Source organism: Metarhizium brunneum, chromosome 2 (genome assembly GCF_013426205.1).
Source record: "Metarhizium brunneum chromosome 2, complete sequence".
Lineage (NCBI taxonomy): Eukaryota > Fungi > Ascomycota > Sordariomycetes > Hypocreales > Clavicipitaceae > Metarhizium > Metarhizium brunneum.
Window position 1 is genome coordinate 79,980 of NC_089423.1, and position 21,889 is coordinate 101,868.

Consider the following 21,889-nt stretch of genomic DNA (forward strand, 5'->3'; position numbering starts at 1 on the left):
GGACCAGCAGACAGTATACTATAATAGCCTCAGGCTCCGAGGCCAGTTGTCATTCGTCTCCATATCCCGTGTACGCGGAGAAATCTCCATCGATCCATGTCATGTGCCCCAAGTCGCACAAGATGGATTGAGCATCAGGCCACGCGACCAACGGGAATAATTCTCTCATTTGTAGCGTAATCACAACTTTGCATCGCCATGCAGAGATTCGCATCGTATAATGCGAGGGCTCCCCCGTAAATCCACTCGCGGGTGGATTTGCGTCAACCAGGCCAGTTGCGCTAATTTGTTGAAAAACATCAATGAAATCTTTCAACTACGTAACATGTTACCAAGCGGGATGAAGTGCGTCCAGTTCTGGAGCTCTTCTGTTCTTGTCGTATTTTCTCCTTCTTGTTTGGCCTTTAATGCAGATACTCGCAGTACAGTACGTGATACGGGATTGTATAGATTGTCTAGTGTGTAATTATATTGTTCTTGCGCACCATTGGTCCACGGAGGCGCCACCATCAACCGCGTAAATCGTCATACTGCCTTTGTCATTTCATTGCCACGGATGTGGCCTACTACGAGCTTATACGGGTTGATACAGACGCCACAGACGCCGAGTGTATATAATCATGATGCAGATACTTCCGAATGATGAGGTCTTTCCGTGCTTGGCCTGCTGATGCCAACATGGGAAAACTTGTCCTGTGTCCTGTACGGGCCGGGCAAAGTCCGCCCTGAAAACCGCCCACTTCCCGTCATGGCTCCGGAGAAGCTCATCGCACACTTTGACGGACGCACCAAGTTATTATATGCCATGGGTCGTAGTTTCCGTGTGGACGTGAAACGGTTGTTGGAAGAGGAGAGATAGCCACCACCGTCACTATGCTGCTTCATTGGTCATGTCTCGGCTACAGCAAGCCTCGTGTTGAGTGTTTGGCGGTCAATGTGATGCCAGGCCATAGAACGTTACACACGCAGCCAGATCATAAATTCCACAACCACCGCCTCATCAAGTCGCGTGGTGGGTCCAAGAAATAAGCTCTGTGAAGCCTGGGACATTTTTATAAAATGCAGCGGCATCGACAAGGAGCAGGCTCCTAAGTCTAATCGTTGACCCTGAACGCTTTAGTCTTTCCCGTTTGCTCCCTCTGGTTTAGGCAGACTGAACCAGCAGTCTGTCCGACTTGGCCAAATTATTCATTGGCGCTCCAAACACCTCCATTCTTTCATAGCGTTCGTTACCAGTCTCTATCTCCCGCACTATTCTTAGTTGTCGCTGTGTCGCCAAGTTGTACCGGGATATTCCATCCAAGTTACACAGTGTGAGCGGCGACTTAATAATCAGACAGTTGACAGCCGCTCTCGATACGGCGGCGGCCCAGATATATTGGTCATCAACGCCAGCGATACAAATCAACGGCGCTTTTCTCTTGTTGGGGGGTGTATCCAGGGAGACAGTATTCGAGGCATCACTCATGGCAAGCAGATGGTTCACCATGTTCGGAGCGCTGGGAGCACCGTCCCGGTTCCTGGTCTACAACGTGGCTATTCCGTTCCTTCTCACCAAATATCTCAGCGTGGGCATATTCGGTTCACGCATCATGACAATGATGATGTGGCTCACTGTGCTCTGTATTCTGCGCGTCTTCTACTCCATATTCCTGTACCCCGAATACTTTAGTCGCTTCCGTCATATTCCAACCCCAAAGGTAGGCAATAACCCGCCGTGCCATAGAGAAATAACTCCGCTAGCTATACTAATGGATTACACTGTTACAAGGAACGCTCATGGCTTTGGGGAAACTGCCCTCCCCACTTCGCTGAGCCTATAGGCATGACGCTTAGAAGGATCAACGAGACGGTTCCAAATGATGGAGTGATTAGAGTTTACGACTTCCTATGCCAAGAACGCTTGTTGCTAACCGAACCCAAAGCCTTTGGGGAGGTGCTTGTGCAGAACCCCTATGTATTCACCAAGACTTTCCAGCTCAAGTACAACGTCTCCCGCCTTATTGGCGAGGGGCTCGCCTGCTCAGAGGGAGAAGAGCATCGTGTGAGTAGACCCCGTCTTATGGGATGGTGCTGCCCTCTTTCAAAGCTGATATTGTGCGCCCCAGCGACAACGCAAGCACCTGATGCCGGCGTTTTCCTACCGCCATATCAAAGAGCTCTACCCATCTATTTGGCTCAAGGCCGCCGAGCTTGTGTCTTGTCTAGACAAGGAGATTACCGGGCCAGATGGCAAGCCCAACAACAAGGTGATCAACATGAAGGACTGGGCCAGCCGGGTTACGTTGGACATCATCGGCGTGACGGGAATGGGCTGCGATTTCCAGTCGCTGCGGAATCCAGACAACGACCTCGCGCTTGCGTACAGCAACCTCTTTCTACCGCTCCCCAAGAACTTCAAATACTTTGCTCAGATCGACAATTTTATTAGTCCGCGCATTATCTCGCGGTTGCCTTCCGAGTACAACGACATCCTCACAGCCAACTCGCAATATGTCCGTAGAATTACGACTGGCATCATCGAGAAGAAGCGTCTTCAACTTCGCTCGCAGCCGGAAGTCAAGAGTGTTGACATCATTTCGCAGGTGCTCCGAAGCGACGACGCCTTCAGCAACGACAACATGGTCGATCAGGTAATGAGTTTCTTGGCCGCCGGCCATGAGACCACGTCGACCAGTTTTCAATGGGTGATGCTCGCCCTGAGCCGCCACCCGCATGTGCAGGAGCGGCTGCGTGCCGAGATACACGCTGGCCTTCCCGTGTCCTGCTTTCCTGATCAAGACCAGGGCAGCCAAGGAGCCACAACACCAACGGCCGCCATGATCGATGCGCTACCGTACCTCAAGGCGGTATGCAGCGAGGTCTTGCGGTGCTTTCCGCCGGCACCGCAAACCCTCCGCGTCTCCGACTATGCCGACGGCTACATCCAAGGCGAGTTCATCCCCCGCGGCACCAACCTCCTCATCGCTCCGCAGGCCGTCAACTACGACCCCAAGCTCTGGGGACCAGACGCCGGCGACTTCAACCCAGATCGCTGGATGGCACCCGGGCAGGCCAATTCGGGCGGCGCCGCGAGCCCGTACGCGCTAATGACCTTCTCACAAGGCCCGCACGGCTGCATTGCCGGCGGTTTTGCACGCGCCGAGCTCGCAATATTGACCGCGGCGTTTGTCGGCTCGTTTAGGTTTAAGCTGGAAGATCCAGACTACAAAATCGAGTATGACCAGAGTGTCACCATATCGCCCAGCGGTGGTATCCGTATATACCTGGAGAAGTGCCTGCCGCTGGATAGCCAGTAGGCTGGCCCAGCGTCGGCTCTTTACAGACCTGCTTAAGTATTATACGCGTTATCGTACTATTATCTGTGCTTCAAAGTATACTACCGAGTATCGTTTTTTCCAGGTGAAGTGGCATAGTAAAGTTGCCATTGTATTTTTGAAAAGCGCATGAATTGGCAGTAGAGATCTTATCTATACCCTAAGACCAGGGACTTGCCAGTAGCTGTCTCTCTCTTGCGATTGCAAGCAGCTGTTGCTGATCCATCAAATTGTATGAAATCTGTCACCTGTACTTATTTCCCATAGATTTCTCAGATTACAATTCATACTCTGGCCGGTCATCCAATTTGCTCCTCCTTGGAGTACTGAGTGGTGGTCCCTCCTAATCCCCTTTAACCGCTCCAACGTCAAGTCCTGCCTGAAGTTCAGCCGTAGCCCATCAATTCTGCCAATCCAGCCTGTCACGGGTTTCGTCCGGGCTGAACAATGGGGATATAAAATTCAGGGGTTGACGCTTCAGAAGGCGGTTTTGAACCTGAACTTCCGAGAGCATTTCTTGGGTCTTTCTTATGTAGTGGTATGACGGGTTGAGCGACTGGATTGTGTATTATCTGGGGAACTTCACCATTTCATTTTTAACTATTTAAGCCCATATATTCTGCACTTTCCCGGGACCAAGAGATAGATTACATCTTTAGAAATAGACAATTAATATAGCCTATGCTCGAACAAAGTGATGACCGGGGGTTCGGGTGCTAGCCCCGAAGAAATAATAAAAAAAAGGGAAAACAAGGCAGGAAAAAAAGCTTCGATTTAGCCTCTCGTTACTAAATTCTCTTGAGCTAAGCATACAGCTGGCATTCCGGAATCATTACAGCCTTTGTACAACGGCAGTTGATTGAGTTTTCTCAACAAATTCGCTCACTGCGGACTCCACATCTATTCCCTGGTCCATGTAAGTCTCCCGGGCGTAATTATGCGAACTAGATGTGCAAGGGTAAGTGGGGAAAGTAAAATTAGGTCAAGTGCTTTTAATTAGCATCTTCAGCGCTATTATCCTTGATCTTTTATAACACCTTGATTGGCTGACACCCTGTCATCACTTTTTCTTTTCATTACCTCGCCCAGCCTCCAAAATCATTTCTTCTCTTTCCCAAAGTAACTCTATCGTGGCACCTGTAAAGCCAGATACCATACAAAACACGGTTGTTTTGAGTGCAAAGTAATACCAGTCAATCTTCTTGCTTTGAGCTGCATGTGCAGCTCTGTATAAGGAGAGACTCCACAAGTACATGGCCCCGACGGAGAAAAACTTATCCCATTGTATCATCCAGAGAAGCCCTTGACCAACAGAGTCGGCCTTGATGGGCGACCAGGGCCAAGTATTCATAAAAACTGCTGTAGGATGAAGTGCTTGGACAGTTTCGGCAGCCATGCTGTTTGAAAGAGCATAAGCAGCAGTGAGCGAAATTGCCCATGATGCGATGTGCGTGGTGATTGCGACTGCCATTGTCAACCCGTAGACCAAACGAAATGCAGTTCGGGTCCTCTCCCACTCGCGACTCGGACTACTAGCGGGCCTTGTGGAAATAAACCATTTGGCCATGAAATGCACTGCTGTGCTCCAGATTGGCCACAGCTGCCATACAGCTATCGCCGTCTGTCTCGTGAATAGCGGCCGAGTTATCCCCTCTGGCAACAAGACCACCAGAGTTGGCAGAATGAGCCCTACTATAATGTTGACAACCAGGGCTTTCAACTCATGGACTGGAACGGAGAGATTCTCAATGGTGGGGTGAGACGCTGTGCTGGAAATCGCGAGGTGTATTATGAGATACCATGGTATCGAAATGGCGAGCGTCGCCAGAACCGCAAGCATTCCCCACACAGCTGGACCCAGAAAGAATGAACTAAATGGCAAGGTTTTAGAATCATCAAAGGAAGGAAGAATAGCACGGATAGGAATGCCCACAATGTTCTGTTTCCCTGCCTCAATGACTCCAGAGCAACCAAGACGAGGGATAGCGTAATCATTCCAAAACAATTCAGAAATAAAAGACTCAGCCCGGGGAAATTCCCATCAAGCACGGGCGTGTAGAAAACCAACAGGCTTGCTAAGGTATTATCAAGAGATGGAATACCAGTCGTTGGTGGTCCCTTCAGTAGATGCGTCTGGGGGTCGAGCCATTCTTGGCTTGCTTCCGAAACCAAGTCGATGAAGCCATTGCGATAGGAGAAGTATCCCAGGCTGTAGGCCGCTAAAACACCATAAATTGACAATATGGATTTTGTCAATTGAGCCATTGTGTATTGTTTTGAAGCCTCTTGCTCTGTAGGGACGGCTGGAATATGTCAAGGTCGATGTTGGACTTTTTAAGGTTCCAGGCCTCTTGGAGAGTGATTCCTATGCCCTCTCCATCTTCTTCCCCCATCAAATCACTGGATGCTTGGGCCGAGAAAAAGACATTATTGTGGGGGGCTAGATGCTGGGTCCAGGTTGCTCCCCCAGTATTTCATTGAGTTTTTTCAACAAAATAGGTCTTACTGGGCATCGACGGGAGCGTGCGCCGGATTCACCGCGCTTTCTACAAATGCCCAGTGTGGCTTTATCGAATGGCACATTCTCTCTTGGTCTATGCTGCTGGCTGAGAGCTCACCAAGAACACGAGTTCTTGCTCTCCTCATCAGACCACCTCATCAAGCCAACACTTGTATGCGTTGGGGATGCGTGGTGCGAGTAACATGATCCACAACTCGACAATCAATATTCAACTTGAGGCTGCAGTCAGCTACTTGTCAAAATACCCGTAAAGTACCCTCTTGGGCTTCTGGGTCAAGTACACGGAAGCATGTACAGTCAAACCGCGAATAAATGTAGTTTAAAAGGCATAGTACGTTTCTAGCTTTATGTGAGACTATCGCCGCTGACTGTATTGTGTCGTGTAATCTTTGAATGCTTGTATGTCTGCCGAATGACCCGCCTTGTATAAATACACCAAATCACACCTGAGCTCTTCTGTACTTCATTGTATGCATTCACGTTGAATTTGGACTTTTTTTCCTTAGTTAGCCCTAGACTACCATCCAGTTGACAACGATGGAAAAGTCTTCTTTCAAGGTGATTATTGTAGGATGCTCCATCACTGGAATGACATTGGGACATTGTCTCGATCGCGCTGGCATTGATTATGTCATTCTTGAGAAACATGAAAATATATTTGCAGAGCCCGGTGTTTCTCTTGGCCTGATGCCAAACGGCTCTCGCATCTTGGAGCAGCTAGGCATCTACTCTGGGGTGGACGAGATCTATGAACCCATTCACAAAATATACCAGTTTCTTCCTGACGGGTACTGTATCGAGACGGACAGCCCAGTTAAGATAGTTGAAAGGCAAGAATTTTTCTCTTTTTTTTTCTCTCTTCATATTTATTAGCACACAAGTCGCGGACTAACTTGGGCATAGATTCGGCTTGCCATTTTGTGTTATTGCGAGACAACATTTTCTCCAAGTGTTGTACGCAAAATTCGAGGACAAGTCCCGGATCCACATGAGCAAAAAGGTGGTCGAGATTAGCCACGGCAAATCAAATGTATCTGTCACAGCTGCAGACGGGACAACCTACGAGGGTGATCTTGTTGTCGGAGCAGATGGAATTCACAGTGCTGTACGCTCTGAAATGTGGCGGATTGGAAATTCGGAGCAGGCTGGATTCATAACGGAAACGGAGAAATCGGGTGAGTTGAAGTTTGAGTCTTGTCCATGTTGTAATTAACACGTCTTTGTAGAATTGTCGGCAGAATTCGCATGCGTTTTTGGGGTTTGTAAAGCGGTTCCGGGCCAGGGTCGATGGGAACACATTCTGCGATACAATGAAGGCTTTTGCTTCATGTTCTTCCCCGCAACCGGTACCGACGTCTTCTTCAACGTCATCTACAAATTGAAGCAAAAGTACAAGTATCCCAACATTCCGCGCTTCACCCAAGATGATGCCTTTAAAGTTTGCGAATCGGTTGGAGATTTTCCTGTGTGGAAGGACATCAAATTCCGCGATGTGTGGGAACAAAGAACCAGCTTTGCCATAGTTGCATTGGAAGAGCACATGTTTACGAATTGGCACCACCGACGAATAGTCTGTGTTGGAGATAGCATCAGCAAGGTTGGTCTGGCCCTCCCCTTTGATTAGAGTTGAGTTGTTGATTCAAGCAGATGACTCCCAACATGGGACAAGGCGCCAATACTGCGATTGAAACGGTGGCGGCCCTCACAAATGAGCTTCGGACCTTGGTAAAGGCCAATCATCCAGACAAGCCTTCGGAGTACGAGCTGAATAATATGCTGCAAAGATTCAATCGTAAACAGTTCAGACGCCTAACAGCGGTTCATGGAGATGCTCGCTACGTCACTCGACTCGAGGCCCTGGATGGGGCTATGCACTGGATATTCTCCCGGTATATCATGGGCCATTGCGGAGATGTGCTCTTGGGCAATACTGCGAGAATTGTGTCAGGTGGTAAAGTGTTGGACTTTATACCATTGACGGCTCGTTCTGGCAAAGACTGGCCTCCGTGTCCATGGCAACATTCCTTTGGAATCTCAGATATGATTGACTTTTGCAAGAAAATGTCGATTGCGTTCTTGATTGCTTTGGTTGCCGTTGTCCTCAGTGCTTTCGGAGCTGGTCGCCACTAAACAGGCAGAGGACCAGATCTAGCAAGCATACAAGCACTCGGGATGCAATACTTGTGTCTAGTCAACCTTGGCATCACCCGCTTAGCATTCTCGTTGCCGCGGCAGAGGTGGGCACTGGGAGTAAATGCTGGGACATTCTGCGTGGACAACAACCTCCCTGCCAGGCTTGGAACTCGGGCAGCACCGAGCAACCGTGCCAAGGTACCACTGGAGGCGGCTCAAGACACTGCGGACCAAGTGTTCGAGGGATGTGACAGGAGCTGGGTCTTACACTCAAGGAATGTATGCCCTGGATTATATACATGTAAAGACTAGTCACAATTCCATAACCAAATAGCTCATGTTGGCCAATAAATTTTCTCTCATGGCTGGAGGGTACGGCACTACTAGAAGGAGTTTCGTAGGTCTATAAATTTTCTCCTTTTGACGCAAGACAACTACATGTGTATTGATGCTCATTTGTCATTCTGTTGAATGTAACATGTCAAGTTGTTTTCAAGCCGACACCTACCCGGGACCAGTCAAAGTTAGCCAGAGAGTCTCGGTCTCAGCTTCAAGTTCCCTTGTAATCACATTTTCTTGGCATTCAACTGTTAAGAAAGTGCACTCAGTCATACCCATCTGCTTAATATCACCCGTAAACTTTATTTTCTGCGCGCTGCGCAGCTGAGGCGACGGCGATGGCGATGGCCACCTCCTGCCCGCCATGCGAGCCACATCCCGTGACCGTAGCCCTTGTGTAACCAACGCGATTTCCGTGTAACATCGACATTGGCGTCTCACCAGTCCGTGGCCGCTTGGCCCAGACGCCCGTCTTCGCCACTTGATCGGATACGCAATTGCGACAAGGGCTAGAGGCTTGGAGCATTTACTCAATTCATCTAATAACAATCTTTGGTATCAAAGGTCCTTGGTTTTCCTCAAGGCCTTGAGGGACCAAAGACGTCTGGTCTATTTATACAAGAAGTCAGTGAGGGCCTTCTGCCCTAGGTCTCGTGACCGTAGCCCTTGTGTAACCAGCCATTTCCGTGTAACAGCAACATTGAATGCTTTTATTGCGGAAGGACAGCAGCTCGACGAATTCCCTACCTTGGCCAGCTCGGCCTTACATGAACGTCAGTCGCCCCTAGACATCACCGAAGCAGCCGACCAGCTTGCCGACGAGCAGACCGCCGCCCACAATGCTAAAATTAGAGTTTTCTGCACCTTCTGCATATACTTTAATAGGGTAGCTAAGGAATTTGTATCTGGACTAGAACGTGACTTTACCTAGAATTCTTTTATTAGTTTCCTCAAATTTTAGAAACAGGTACTTAGTAGCACCCTATCAGCCTCTACACTAACTTATAGCAGCGTAGCTGCTACTGCCACTACTACTAGTGCCACTGTTACTACCGCCTCTCCTATTTAATTATCTACCTCCTCTTCTGTTTACTCATAGCGGCTTCCCACAGCTATTCATTACCAAGGGCAATAAGTACCTGCTTTACCATAAAAAGACCTCCGAGTTTTTATCCAGCTTTACGCGGTGGTAAAGGGCAAGTAAATGGCACCTGGGCCCTTTTATATAGTTCCTGTAACGTAATTACGCAATGCCACGACTGCCTAAGTGATACTATCTAGCATTTGCTCAAGGCAAAGTTGATGTTTGCAATACGGCGGCCTGGACATACCACGATGTCCCTCGAGGAAATCCACGCCGTAGAGTTGGCTTCGCGGGGAGAAAAGCGTGTAATGTACTGTTACACGGAAAAGGCCCAACAGATCGTGAAACCCAACAAAGGGGCTTTACCGATGAGGAACCTGTTGGTTACACAGCTAAAACAGGTGCCCGGGTAAGAGCCCTAGGCCCCGGCGTTCCTTTTATGTATATAAAGTAGTTACTTTTCCCTTCCTTCCTCTTAGCAACTCAGGACCTTTGACATCCTACGAGATTACTATTGAATTGAGACCCTTTTGCTCCAAGCCTTCTATATTGAACCCTTATCACATGTGCGAACGCCATGTATACCTCCCCCGATATTGTCCTGATCTGAGTGTCGGAACTGTTACGATATAGTAAAAGATTGAAGACAAACCTTATATTATGATGCACCGTTGAACTATATTGTAGAAAACAAGGATCACAATCCTTTTTACTTATGGCGTGTGCTGTCGGGTAAACCGTGAGTTAAATGTGTTATCTCATTAATATAGTTATAGACGGTCCAGTCCCAATTACAGTATTTTCTACATGCTGGATATTTTGTTACTCTTCCTAGACAAAAAGTATAATGTTCTGAAGTCGTCGCTCGTCATGCCTTCCTGTTTTGTACTAGCGGCAGACCGGAACGGGGACCATCTCAGGGATGCCCCGACAGGCCGCTTTGCCGGCCGGAAGCCGAGGCACCGGGAAGCTGTTGATTCCCACCGTGCGCATCTGCCGTATGGGGTCACGCCCGGTGCTATATCTATCTCCCCAACATGCCCGCTTGCCTTGAACCGATTTGACTCCATTTCCAATTCAACCGGCTTTGTTGTGCGTCTCACCCCCAGTTCTACAGACAAGTAATCCGCTGCTTATTTCGCAACAAAATCTTGCACCCTGGTTCTCAAGCCCATCTTCCACAATGTCGCTTTTATATTCCCTGCACGACTCCTTCATCGGCAAATCCCTCGGTACTGTTGCCGGCAGCCTTCTAAACCCAGTCGTCCCCGGCGCTTTACTTCTTTTTCTCGAGAAAGCACCACAGGAGACTATCCAGCATCTCCTTACCCGGGCCTCGCTTCCGCCCAACCATGACTTGACGCTTGCCAAGTCCATCCTCCAAGCGCTCCTCGCCATTGGCACGCTGCGCTATGTGAACGCGAAGCTCACTTCCATGGCTGCGAATTCATGGCGATTAGGCGGCGCGCCGGGCTGGGACTGGCCCAACGAGATTGCTGTTGTTACTGGTGGTTGCAGCGGTATCGGTCTTGCTATTGTGCAAAAGCTCATTGCCGCACGTGTCAAAGTCGCCGTCTTTGATATCCAACCTCTGCCCAAGCAACTTCAAGGCAGCCCCAACGTTCGCTTCTACAAATGCGACGTCACGTCTGCTGCGTCGATCGCCGATGCGGCGGCTGGTGTACGTGGCGACTTTGGAGAGCCCACCATTCTGGTGAACAATGCTGGCATTGCAGTGCCAAAGTCTATTCTCGACATTGAAGAGAAGGCGCTTAAGAAGATCTTTGCCATCAACACCATGAGTCACTGGCTCACCGTCCAGCAGTTCCTGCCCAGCATGATCAAAGCCAACAAGGGCCACATTGTCACCATGGCTAGTGTCGCATCCTTTGTAGGGCTTCCAGGTCATGCCGACTACGGATCTACCAAAGCATCTGCTCTTGCATTCCATGAAGCGCTTCAAGTCGAGCTCAAGCACGTGTACGGCGCGCCAAATGTCATGACCACTATTGTGCACCCAAACTTTGTGGCCACGCCGCTAGTGGAAGACTTTAAGGGCCATCTGAAGAGCTCGGGCGTAACGTTTCTCACACCGGAGCAGGTGGCCCAAGACACAGTGGCCCAGATCTTCGATAGGAAGGGTGGACAAGTTGTTGTTCCCAAATCTTCTGGCATCGCCTCGGCAGTTCGAGGCTGGCCATTATGGCTGCAGGTCATTATTCACGACTTTCTAGGAGCGAATGCCAAGAGGATGAATAGTAAGTAGAGCGCGGTTAGACATAGCAACTGCTGTGTGAAAAGGCCCGAGGACGTCAAGGTGCGATGATTTCCTACGAGTCCAAGAGCCTCAATAGTATGGAACGTATCGTCGAGGATGATGTAAATTGTACTTTGAACCCCAGCAAAACAATTATATTTAGCTTATTATAAGCAAATAATTATAAAGAAAGCATCAAAAAAAGCTAAAAGCTGACTCCAACCACCCTAAAGCTACTTAATTGCCCTCCCATTAGCCTCCTCAAGATCATCTAATAGCTGCTTTATAAGGCTGCTTTTTTTCTCATAGATTTTCTCCATGTCCCCCATGTGGTCTCTCAGACGCTTCTTTTCCTCCTCAAGCCTAGTAATTTTTTGCCCATCCTCCTTGGTCTTCTTGGCTGCCTCTTTAGAAGCCTCTTTCAAGGCCTCTCTGCGCTCTTCATTGTTCAGGCCTACTTCGTCTTAGTACAAATAAAACAGGAAAAACCGAGCGCAGTGACATCATCAACGTACGAATGGCCTCGGCCTCGGCGTCTACTAAGTGTTAGCACAAATAAACTTATCTGGTAGGAAAAAGCGGGCATGGTAACGCAATTGACGTACGAATTTTGATGGTTTCGGCGGCTACTAAGCGAAATGTGTAACATAACTTTCGTATTGCAACAGGTGTTTGTATGGGTTTCTTTTTATATCTCAAATTTTGTAGTGCTTGACTGTTATTTCCGGTTCTCCCAAGGGTGAATTGCTCGGCGAGCTTACTTTTTTTGCTAGGTACGCTGACCCCCCTTAGCAAGTAAGTATTTATTATATTTAAATTCTTTTTATATATTTTTAAGAAATAATTTATAATAAAATATATTTACTTATAATAAAATATATAATAATATATTATAATATAGCCTAATATCTAGGTACCTAGAGGTGCGTGAGCGTACCTAGTAAAAAGAGTAAGCCCGCCGAGCAATTCATTCCCAAGGTGTCACCAACCTTACCATTTAGTCTCACTTATTACCGTAACTGGACTTCGGGATTGGCAGTTTCATTAACCAAATCCTTTCTATTATTAGTTTGCTTGTCACGCTTAGTATTTCTTCGCATAATAAAGCCAGCGCTGGCAATAGACAAACCCGCCAAGACCCGCAGAAGGACCATAACGTCACCCCCAATCCGTTATTAAGTAATAATAAAAGGTGATGTAAGAATCGTAAAGTCCACAGTATGCCATAATCTTGCCATCCTTCTAACATAGTACCTCCCAAGTGGAGTACGAGCAGAATGCTAACAATGGCCGGCACGAACACGGGGATACCGATAGGATCTCAAAAAATCGCTGCAGCGGGCTTAGGCGATATACCGGGGCTCTTGAAGAAGAATATTATGATGACGAAAACGAGGGCTGCAACAGGGAGGTTAATGTAAAAGCACCGTCTCCATGACTCAAGTTGGTGAGGTTTTGTCAACGCCAAAACAAACCAGTTAACCTTTCGTGCTCTTACAAGTGTTACACGGAAATGGCTGGTTACATAAGGGCTACGGTCACGAGACCTAGGGCAAAGTCACTTACTGACTTGTTGTATAAATAGACGTCTTCGGTCCCTCAAGGCCTTGAGGAAAACCAAGGACCTTTGATACCAAAGACTGTTATTAGTTGAATTGAGCTAAATTGCTCCAAGCCCTCTACTGAGCCCTTGTCACACAAGCCTGTTGGTGAAAACACCACCTAACGACGGGCCAGTTATAGCTGCCACTCTGTACACGCCGCAAATAATAGCACGTATATGGCATCAGCAAGTCCTGAAGCTCAGAGTATAATTGGAGGTAGCCTTACGTGGACAACGGTCGGCGTTCGGGTGGCATAGTATGTGCCCTCATAAGAAGTCTGGTGTGCCGGAGAAAAGGCCGGAATTACCGCATCGTTTTATGGCACGACGCAGAAGTGCCAATTGCCAATGATGGGGAGATGGCGTGTTTCGTAATTGGGAGGATAGGCTTGTCGCTTGTACATGAATCTGTGAGAAAAGGCTAACGAGGCATTTAGTGCCACGTACTCTGTCACGATATTTTCACCTATTCCCTTGCACTGCATAATGTAATACGGGCGCTGGGCCGGGTTTCAAAGTTACACTTGGACTATTATCTCTGAACCAGCAGGCAGGAGACCCAGACTAGTTGTCTAGCACTAACAACAGCCCCCTGAAAACTGACACAACTACGGAGTACTTTATATTGAGTCTGTCTCAAAGAATTGACTTGGCGAATAATCTATATTGTAGAAAGGACAGTAGACTGTGAAACTCCCCAACTGGAAACAAAATTCGGCTCGACCTGTGCCCTGCTGTTCCAAGCCAGGCGTCAAGCCCGACAACCACTTCATTGACGAAACGTGCCTTTAGAGCCTCATGATTTAGCAATACACGGCAGCTCAGGTCACCGGATTCTGTTGGGTCCAAGTCGCGTCAAGATGCTTGACGTCATCCCGAGACAGATCAAGACGTGTTGGCGCGCGGCTCGAGCTCTCGCTAGAGGAGCCAAGTGGACACTGTAGGATTGTTAATAATCGTCTAGTGGTTTGTACAAACAGCTCATCTTTGGAGAGCCGTTTTTTGTAAATAATTAGGGCTACTACCTTTGAGTTGCTGAAGAGTACGTCCCTCGCTTGACACATCAAGGCTGTTCCCCGCTGCAGGTTCGAACACAACGACTCCTTGCGCGTACGCTGATTTATCGACGTCCGATTTGGTGAGAGAGAGGGCCGCTGATCGAATTCTAGCATAATTGGTGGTGAGCTGCCCATGTAATGCCACCACAGCACATCGTACAACACCGAATATTTATTTGTCCAGAGGACAAAGACAGTTACGCTCCCGATACTAAGGCGGATCACGGGGTATCACCGCTCGTTCAAGATGGTCGATTCTAATAGTAGAGGTGCCTTTGGAGTCAAGCGTAGTATTGGGGGACGGCCAACTGCCTAGTTCTACTTCCGACGCCCAAGAGGATAGCGACGACGACCTCGGTAGCCCCCTGCGATCGAGCGAGGCAGCCCCAGTCAGCCGTGGAGGGATTTGTCCGGAGGATGTCTTTCTGAGGAGGCTATAAATGACTGGAAGATTAGCTACAAGTGCGGAGCAAAACTGCTCAATGGACCCCCAAAGATGTCGCCGGTCTTGCGAGGTGCCGTCTTTGTACACTGGTAAACGCGCGAGGGCAATAGCGATGAGGAAGACACCTATAGAGAAGAGTCCAATTACTTGGAGTCGGCTGGTACGATTAGAATCTGCACAACCCACTCACTATTCCGCAATTCTCAAGAGTTAGTTTGCGACACACATACCGTTTGAGGGTCGTATGTTGAAGTGACAATATCCAAGGCACTGGAAATACAATAAGCAGCACATCAGTGAAGATATTCATGGCGATAAAAGTCGAGAGTTGAATGTGAGCTCTGGTGCAGGAGCCTATTTTTGTCGTTCCATCTCGTTAGACAGGATACAATCCAGAGCCCAGCTTGCAGAGCGTGGAAGCAGAGGGCTTACCAGGGTTTGGCACAACCTGCCAATAGAGGCGCAACGGAACACAGTCCAGGACACAGGCAGCCTGAGCGGCAAGATACGTGGCACAGAGAACGATCCAGTATATGGCAATTATCCGCGCCGCGGCAGGCAATACTGAGAATATTCGCCTGTAGAAAAGGAGGACGACTGCCTTCTGTATCCATAGGCTATGAACCGATATATCATTAGTACGGTGAGACAAGGCGGATATGTTCCGTGAGTGCTTATTCCGAGCGCTGTCTGCTACTTACTATGTGTTGTATATAAATCTATTGGCCAGTGTAAGCTTGCTCCCAACTACAAGGTGGTATATTTCGGTCGGGTCTGGGTGTTCGTCAAACAGGTAGTCGTTATTGTTGCCCCAAAGGACGACGACGGTCGTCAATGCAGTCCGGGCTTGGACACATGCGATGGCAATAAGCGTCAGGTAGTCACTGATGTCGAGCGGCCTTTTTTTAATCTTGCGTATTGCAAGGCGCAATACCATAAAGAGGGTTGACGCGAAACCGAAGACGGCCGTGAGAATCAGGATATCGGCCTCGTTGTCTGAATCCATGTTTGCCCGTACTTCCAAACATGGCAATATCGCCGGCAGAGAGGAGGGAACATGTGCAGCATGCGAGGGGGACGCAGGTTTGTATTGGAGAGCAGTGGCGGGTTGTCACGACTCAAGACTCACCATTCTCAAACCACGTGGCGCCGTCCGTCTCCCGTCTCCGCCACTTTCACACCTTGCCCGAAGTGAATGCGGAGTTAAAATCGTTGCAGAAGCGGGTGGCCGTTGCTGGTGGCACATCACCTCAGTTGAGTAGGGGGGTGGTTGCTGGTTGTTTCACCAACACCCCAGACCAGACACTTTAAGTGACATAGTGGCTGATCTCCTACATATACCCGGGGCCATTGCGCCAAGGGCTCGTAAAGCGTTCACTGGCCTTGGCTAAGCAAAATATGTATAAATACACTCGCCACTTGGACTATTCTAAAACCCAATTGCCCCCAGAAGCCACCGAGATGACCTTCCTTCTCTCCTCTTCAGCTTGCTACGGAAAACGCGCCGACATCGGCGCATCCGATTTGGCTAATGGCATACGTGGCGCTACAACTAGCCAACTTATTCCCCCAGGTGCCATGGCCAACGACCAGGATTCCCTCTAGCTGCACACCAAACGTCACCTTCTATGGGGCTGTGATCTTCCGATCCCATCTCCTTAATCCACTACGCTGTCGAATCGATCGTACTGCAAGCTCCATAGACATTGCAGGCCACATCGGGGTCCAAGAAGACGCTATTTGAAAGGCTTTTTGCTCCTCGTGAGTTGCAGATCAACGTGACTAGTAGATCAAGATGGCAGAGTCCCGTCTCCCAAGCCGAATTCACCTGTCTTCTCCTGTGCCCAGAAGGGAGCAGGTGCCTTGCGCGACAATGGCGGGATAGATAGTTCCATTCTTCGATTGTCCAGTTTTGCCACTAGACAAGTAAAGCCGCTGTGAGAGCTGCGTGGCTCTGGCCTGCGACATCATGAAGAGCACAATACGCTGGCAAGTAGCGGATAGCCGTGCCTAAGGATGTGGGACGAAAATCAGGGTTGTGTGGGCGAGGCTGGATATTTGCCGACATGAGGAAAGCCATACATCGCCTTGAACGCGACCTATGTTTGGAGGGCTGCATTTTCCGTAGAAAACACGTAGAATAGCTGGTTGTTGGGGAGGGTATACGGAGTCGCATGTGAATGTGTCGTGCGGAAGTGTGGGATGGCCTATGGTAGTTTTACAATGGTAAACGTTGTCTGGTTGTATTACTGTGGCAACGGTATTCTGAAACTTGAACAATAATATCTGTGTTGCCTTTGCAATTCGCATGCTCTCTTTCAACCCAACCGAGTTCCAGTGTGAGGGACCACGGAAGGGGTCTGCGAGCGAAGTCACAAGAGCTTAAGTGTGCAAATAATAAGCATGTATTAAATAAAGCTAATAAAGAGAGACTTTTTTGTGTGTGTCAAGGAGAGAAAAGGTAGCTAAAGTGTACAGGCGTAGCAGTAGGCTTTGTAGTGCCTGGCCTGGCACGTGACTGTGGGTCCCATCATCCAGAGGCTCTTGTCGCCGCGGCTGAGCTTCTCCCCGCTGTTCATTTCTCTATGCACAATTGAGTCTTACCAGGTCACCCACCGATTTTGTGGCATCCAGACTGCCAACGAGCAAGTTATTCATACTATCTATTATCAAATGACTATCCAGTAGGACCAATTTGTCTGCAAGGCTCAAATTAGCGTCTCAGAATCGAACTTGACTATACGGTTCAAGGTATAAGCTTGATCGCAAAACGTACGAGCCACGGCGTTTTTGTCCAATGCAAAGGTGGCATTTTCGAAGCCTTTCTATTTCCAACTATATTAAAGGCCTGAATTCTCTCTGTCGATGGATCCAATCAAGGACCAATTTCACATTGAATAACATCTCTAGCTGCCAAATGGGGACAGAGACTATCAGGGGGATTATAACTTCGCCGCAAGGGATCGAGGGAACTTGAAGATTTGGACACAGGGCACAGAGGTGGCTTTCGCGTAGCATATTAAGTGTCAGTAGTAGGACATGTGGCTATTGGGATTGCCATGCCCCGACCAATGTTGAGCACACTTCAGCCTTGACAATGCTGGCAACTCCGCTGGGCTGAAACACTCTCGTAGCTACCTGGGTGCCGCGTCCCAATCTTAGGGGTATAGAGATACCAAAGAGCCCCGACGCTCTGTTTCTGAGCAAGGGGCAAGCGCGACGACTATGATTAGCACATTCTTGTTAATCCATGTAAGAACTAAACCGGCCGCCACTCATGAGAATGTAGCTTGTATGAGCCACGAGCCTTTTTGTTATAGGCTGTAACCTCTGCCTTGCCTGAGGCTCGCGCCCTTGCACCCAATAATCCCAACTTCTTCTCAAGACATGTCAGTAGTAGGGGTTGGTGCCCATCGACTAGCGGCTACTCCTTCTAGCAAGCACTTGAGCTCGGTAACATCGGTACATATAATGACCAATCGATTGCTAAACCAAGTGGAGCCCGTCACAGTAGGGCTTGCCTCATCTGTCTGTGGGCCATCTAGATACTCGGCTGTAAAGACAACGTTTGATCTCTTGGTGAAACCGGATCCGAAACTCCTGGTACCATAGCTCTGCTACTGTTTGGAACTCACGTTGCTTGCTCATGTGTACCTCAAAATCTAACTACTTCCCTAATTAAAGCAAGTTCTCATTCTCGTCTTGTCTTTTCTTCTTCTTCTTGTATCGGCTGGCCCGCAGTTCAAGTCTCTCTATGCAGAGGTAATCTTCCCTATTGTTATTTTTTATACTATTATTTCATGCAGCACTTAACTGGTACTTTCAAAAATGTTCAAACCAAAAGGAACTGGCTTCTTGGTCCTATGTGCTCTCTTAATCCTCTGCATATGCTTTGGTGAGGCCGCTCCTCAGCGTAAACAAGGCAAACAAAGTGGTAATAAAGGCGGCAAGGGCGGCGGCAATGGCGGCGGTAATGGCGGCGGCAATACAAAACAAACACTGCAGCAACAGGCGGCCCAGAAACCGGGAGGCATTTCCAAGGCCCAAGATGGTTCCGTCATTCTTGATAAAACCGTCAAGATTAAGTAAGAGCACTCGCGTCTTGAAGCTTTGTAATATAGTTGCAACCCAGCTAACCAAGACGAATCAGTGGCCTTAATATCAGATATAAAGTCAGCGCCCCTGCCGACCAATTCAAAGCAGCCTCTGGCGTGAAGAGTGGCAATGCTGCTCGTGCTGCGGATACCGAAGGCACGATTGGCATGAATGTGTTGCTTCATGGTGATGGGGGCGACTCGTTTTTTGACTTTCCCAACGAAGGCGTCAATGCCAATCTGATGGGCGTTGCAGTCCTTGCCCCGGACAAAAACCTCAAATGGGGTGGTGCTAACCAGGGAAAGCAGCAAAGGTCCCAAGGGGTCCCTCATTCCAAAGCTGTTGCCGATCTTATCACCCAAGAGCTCCCCAAAATGGTCGCATTTAATCAGTCAAATGTCTGGTTCACCGGCGTTAGTGGTGGTGCTCTCACGCTTTCCGGCTTCTTTATACCGGCCCATATGGGCCAATTCCCAAACACGGGAGTTCTACTAAACTGCGGCGGTTTACCTCCTCAAGTCAACTTCACCCCCGAAGCTGAAGCTGCCATTTCTAATACTCGAATTCACACCCAGTCATCCCAGAAGGAACTCTCATCTCTACAAAAAACCATTCCTGCGGCGGTCAAGGCGTATGAAGACGAGGCTAGGAAAGCACGCTTGAATACCCAGCAGATTAACGCACTTCAGACGGTGGACAACACTCCAAGTGGTGGCCATTGTGACTTCGACGGGAAAGGTTTTACCAGTGGTGTAAAATCTGTAGTCACTAAATTCGACCAAATCATGTTTCCCCAAGGTAATGGTCAGGTTAATGGAGTCGATGTGAAGACAGGAGTGATAGGGAACGAAGCGCTGAGATTCACCGGCAGTGGTCGGTAAAACAAGCGTATTTACAGATATGGGTATATTTATTATGCAGTATGTAGGCACTTGGATATGACATTACTGTAATGAGTTTTAGGGAAATTAGTTACAATTATAGTCAGGTATGCCAGGTCGTTAGGTAGTTCGATGCCTATATATTCTAAATGATAACAGACATGAAATTCTAGAGGGCTAGATGGGAACCTTGACCTCAATTTGTGTCGTCTGTAAGCTAAGATATTGCGACACACGTACGACATATGATGTCTGGTGCCCTTTCACATTCCAGTTTGTGTTTCCTAACCGTAGCTCTCGCTAATCGCTAAAGAGATGTACGTCTCGGTACGCTCGTCTCCAAACGCTGGCCGATACTGATGTCTCACAAGCCTATTACATATTCTCCATGGCTACGAGGGTCTCTGCCGACTCCTTGCATTTGTAATTCTCCGGGAATTTGAACTACTGTGACTTGGTGATTCCACACCAACGTATATGGCTACGTTGATCTGGCGATAGATGCGTATCAAATTATAATGCGATGTGCACACAGCGCCGAATGAACAAATTCTTCTTCCCAACCCACTTTCACTTCTCTTCTCATACCTCTTGTACAAAAAAGGCCTTTTTAGCGAGTGACGTTACAGTCTATTTCTCGGGCGGGCATGAAAAGGGAACCTTTAATAAAACACAACAAGTCAGGCTATATCTGCTTGAAAGCGCCGAGGTTACTAGATTTCCAGGAAATACCAGTCGACCCTAGTGGCGATAAGATCATGGACACCTTTTAATGGGCTATAGGTAAGCAACTCATCAGAGTGCGTACATAACATGACTGAACTTAATTTATATTGCAGGCCTACATCTAGTTCTGTCTCGGCTTCCTTAATTAAAATTAGTTTTATTCGAATAGTACAGATAAGCGACGAAGGGAACAACTAAGTGATGGCTATACGAAGCCAGACGGCCGTAGCGGGCGACTGCCAACTCATGCTATCCCGTCCACATTAATGGCTCTTGCTGCTGCCAATTTCCATGCGCTTCTGGAGACGATAGGCAATAGCACGCTTGCGGCTCTCCTGGCTCTGCGTGAAAGCGGCACTGCCGCCAAAAGGACCAGCGCCGGCGGTATTGCGCACACGAACAATGCACACGCCTTTGACGCCGGCAACCTCTCCATTACATGTCATGCCCGCGGGCATCTGGACCTGGACGGGGTGATCAGTATTCGTTATCGAGCTAATACCGGCAGAGCCGGGGATGTCACGAATGACGGATGCCGGCTGGAACGCGCTGGCATCAGAGCCGCCGGAGGTGCAGTCGATGGCAGCATCGAGAGGGCCGGCGCCATCTTCATTGATCTAAATGAATGGGAATCGTCAGCGCCAGAATTGGTATGGCTTTTAGAATGGAAATTGGGCTACCGACCTGGTGATAGATCAAGTTGATGACGCCCTCGTCGTTACACGTGGGAAGCCCAGTTTCCGCACCCTGGCCGCGCATATCGCCATTCAAAGTCTCACTGCGATAAATCTTGGAGGACTTCTTGTTTACGCCCTTGGCTTTCCCCTTGGCTTTGCCTTTGCCTTTTGCTTTTCCCACGCCGTAGGGAGGCTTCTTGTTCTTGGGCTTGCTTTTGCCCGCGCCATCATAAGGCGTCATGGGGCTGACCACGTCATTGCTCTCGCCTTTGAAGAGCTCGGCAGCCTGGCGATTGTACTCTTGGCGGCGTTGCTCGGGAGTCATAAAGCTATTGTCTTCGCTTGGCACCACGCCAATGGTTCCCAAGGCTCCATCGGGGCGCTTGTTGACGGGAGCCGGTCCGCCGGTGCCCATGAAGTTGGCGACAACAGCAGAGGCATTGACACTGCCATGCCCTTGGGTTTGGCCCAACGGACCGCATTTGCCAAGTTTGATTTGGACATCGCGGATAATGGCTGTGTCCGCTTGCGAGCCACAGGGATTGTTTGTACAGTCGCGGGGAGTGCCGTCGGCAACTTTTCGCAGCTGTTAGTGCATGAAACGGGAGGATAATCTGAAAAGTGGCAAAAGAAAAGGGGCTCACCAGTTAAACCTGGCATGGAAACTCCATTGGCGCCCTCGATGGATCGGATTAGGCCGTGGCCGGAGACGCGGGCAGCGAGAGAGGCAGCGAAGACAATGGAGTAGCGCAT

The 21,889-nt window shown here is 48.9% G+C and overlaps 6 protein-coding genes across 6 annotated transcripts; 4 read left to right on the forward strand and 2 right to left on the reverse strand.

Annotated features, from left to right (window-relative positions):
- Positions 1–1,487: 1,487 nt before the first annotated feature.
- Positions 1,488–3,299, forward strand: FSL4 (Cytochrome P450 monooxygenase FSL4; the record flags this gene model as incomplete). The annotated part of the gene is made up of 3 exons (XM_014684243.1): positions 1,488–1,700; positions 1,772–2,044; positions 2,109–3,299. 3 exons carry the CDS (start codon positions 1,488–1,490, stop codon positions 3,297–3,299), a joined length of 1,677 nt encoding a protein of 558 aa, XP_014539729.1.
- Positions 3,300–6,375: 3,076 nt separating this feature from the next.
- On the forward strand, positions 6,376–7,968 carry aurC (FAD-dependent monooxygenase aurC; the record flags this gene model as incomplete). Its single annotated transcript, XM_014684244.1, has 4 exons — positions 6,376–6,626; positions 6,742–7,013; positions 7,065–7,435; positions 7,486–7,968. 4 exons carry the CDS (start codon positions 6,376–6,378, stop codon positions 7,966–7,968), a joined length of 1,377 nt encoding a protein of 458 aa, XP_014539730.1.
- A 2,609-nt stretch (positions 7,969–10,577) lies between these two features.
- Positions 10,578–11,660, forward strand: RED2_1 (Dehydrogenase RED2; the record flags this gene model as incomplete). Its single annotated transcript, XM_014684245.1, has 1 exon — positions 10,578–11,660. One exon carries the CDS (start codon positions 10,578–10,580, stop codon positions 11,658–11,660), a length of 1,083 nt encoding a protein of 360 aa, XP_014539731.1.
- Positions 11,661–11,884: 224 nt separating this feature from the next.
- Positions 11,885–15,763, reverse strand: G6M90_00g030190 (uncharacterized protein; the record flags this gene model as incomplete). The annotated part of the gene is made up of 5 exons (XM_066130054.1): positions 11,885–12,105; positions 12,167–12,187; positions 12,257–12,277; positions 15,190–15,361; positions 15,509–15,763. 5 exons carry the CDS (start codon positions 15,761–15,763, stop codon positions 11,885–11,887), a joined length of 690 nt encoding a protein of 229 aa, XP_065986590.1.
- A 2,822-nt stretch (positions 15,764–18,585) lies between these two features.
- On the forward strand, positions 18,586–19,733 carry G6M90_00g030200 (uncharacterized protein; the record flags this gene model as incomplete). The annotated part of the gene is made up of 2 exons (XM_014684247.1): positions 18,586–18,842; positions 18,908–19,733. The coding sequence occupies 2 exons, from the start codon at positions 18,586–18,588 to the stop codon at positions 19,731–19,733; spliced, it is 1,083 nt and encodes a 360-aa protein (XP_014539733.1).
- A 989-nt stretch (positions 19,734–20,722) lies between these two features.
- G6M90_00g030210 (uncharacterized protein) lies at positions 20,723–21,889 on the reverse strand (the record flags this gene model as incomplete). Its single annotated transcript, XM_014684248.1, has 3 exons — positions 20,723–21,076; positions 21,144–21,712; positions 21,781–21,889. The coding sequence occupies 3 exons, from the start codon at positions 21,887–21,889 to the stop codon at positions 20,723–20,725; spliced, it is 1,032 nt and encodes a 343-aa protein (XP_014539734.1).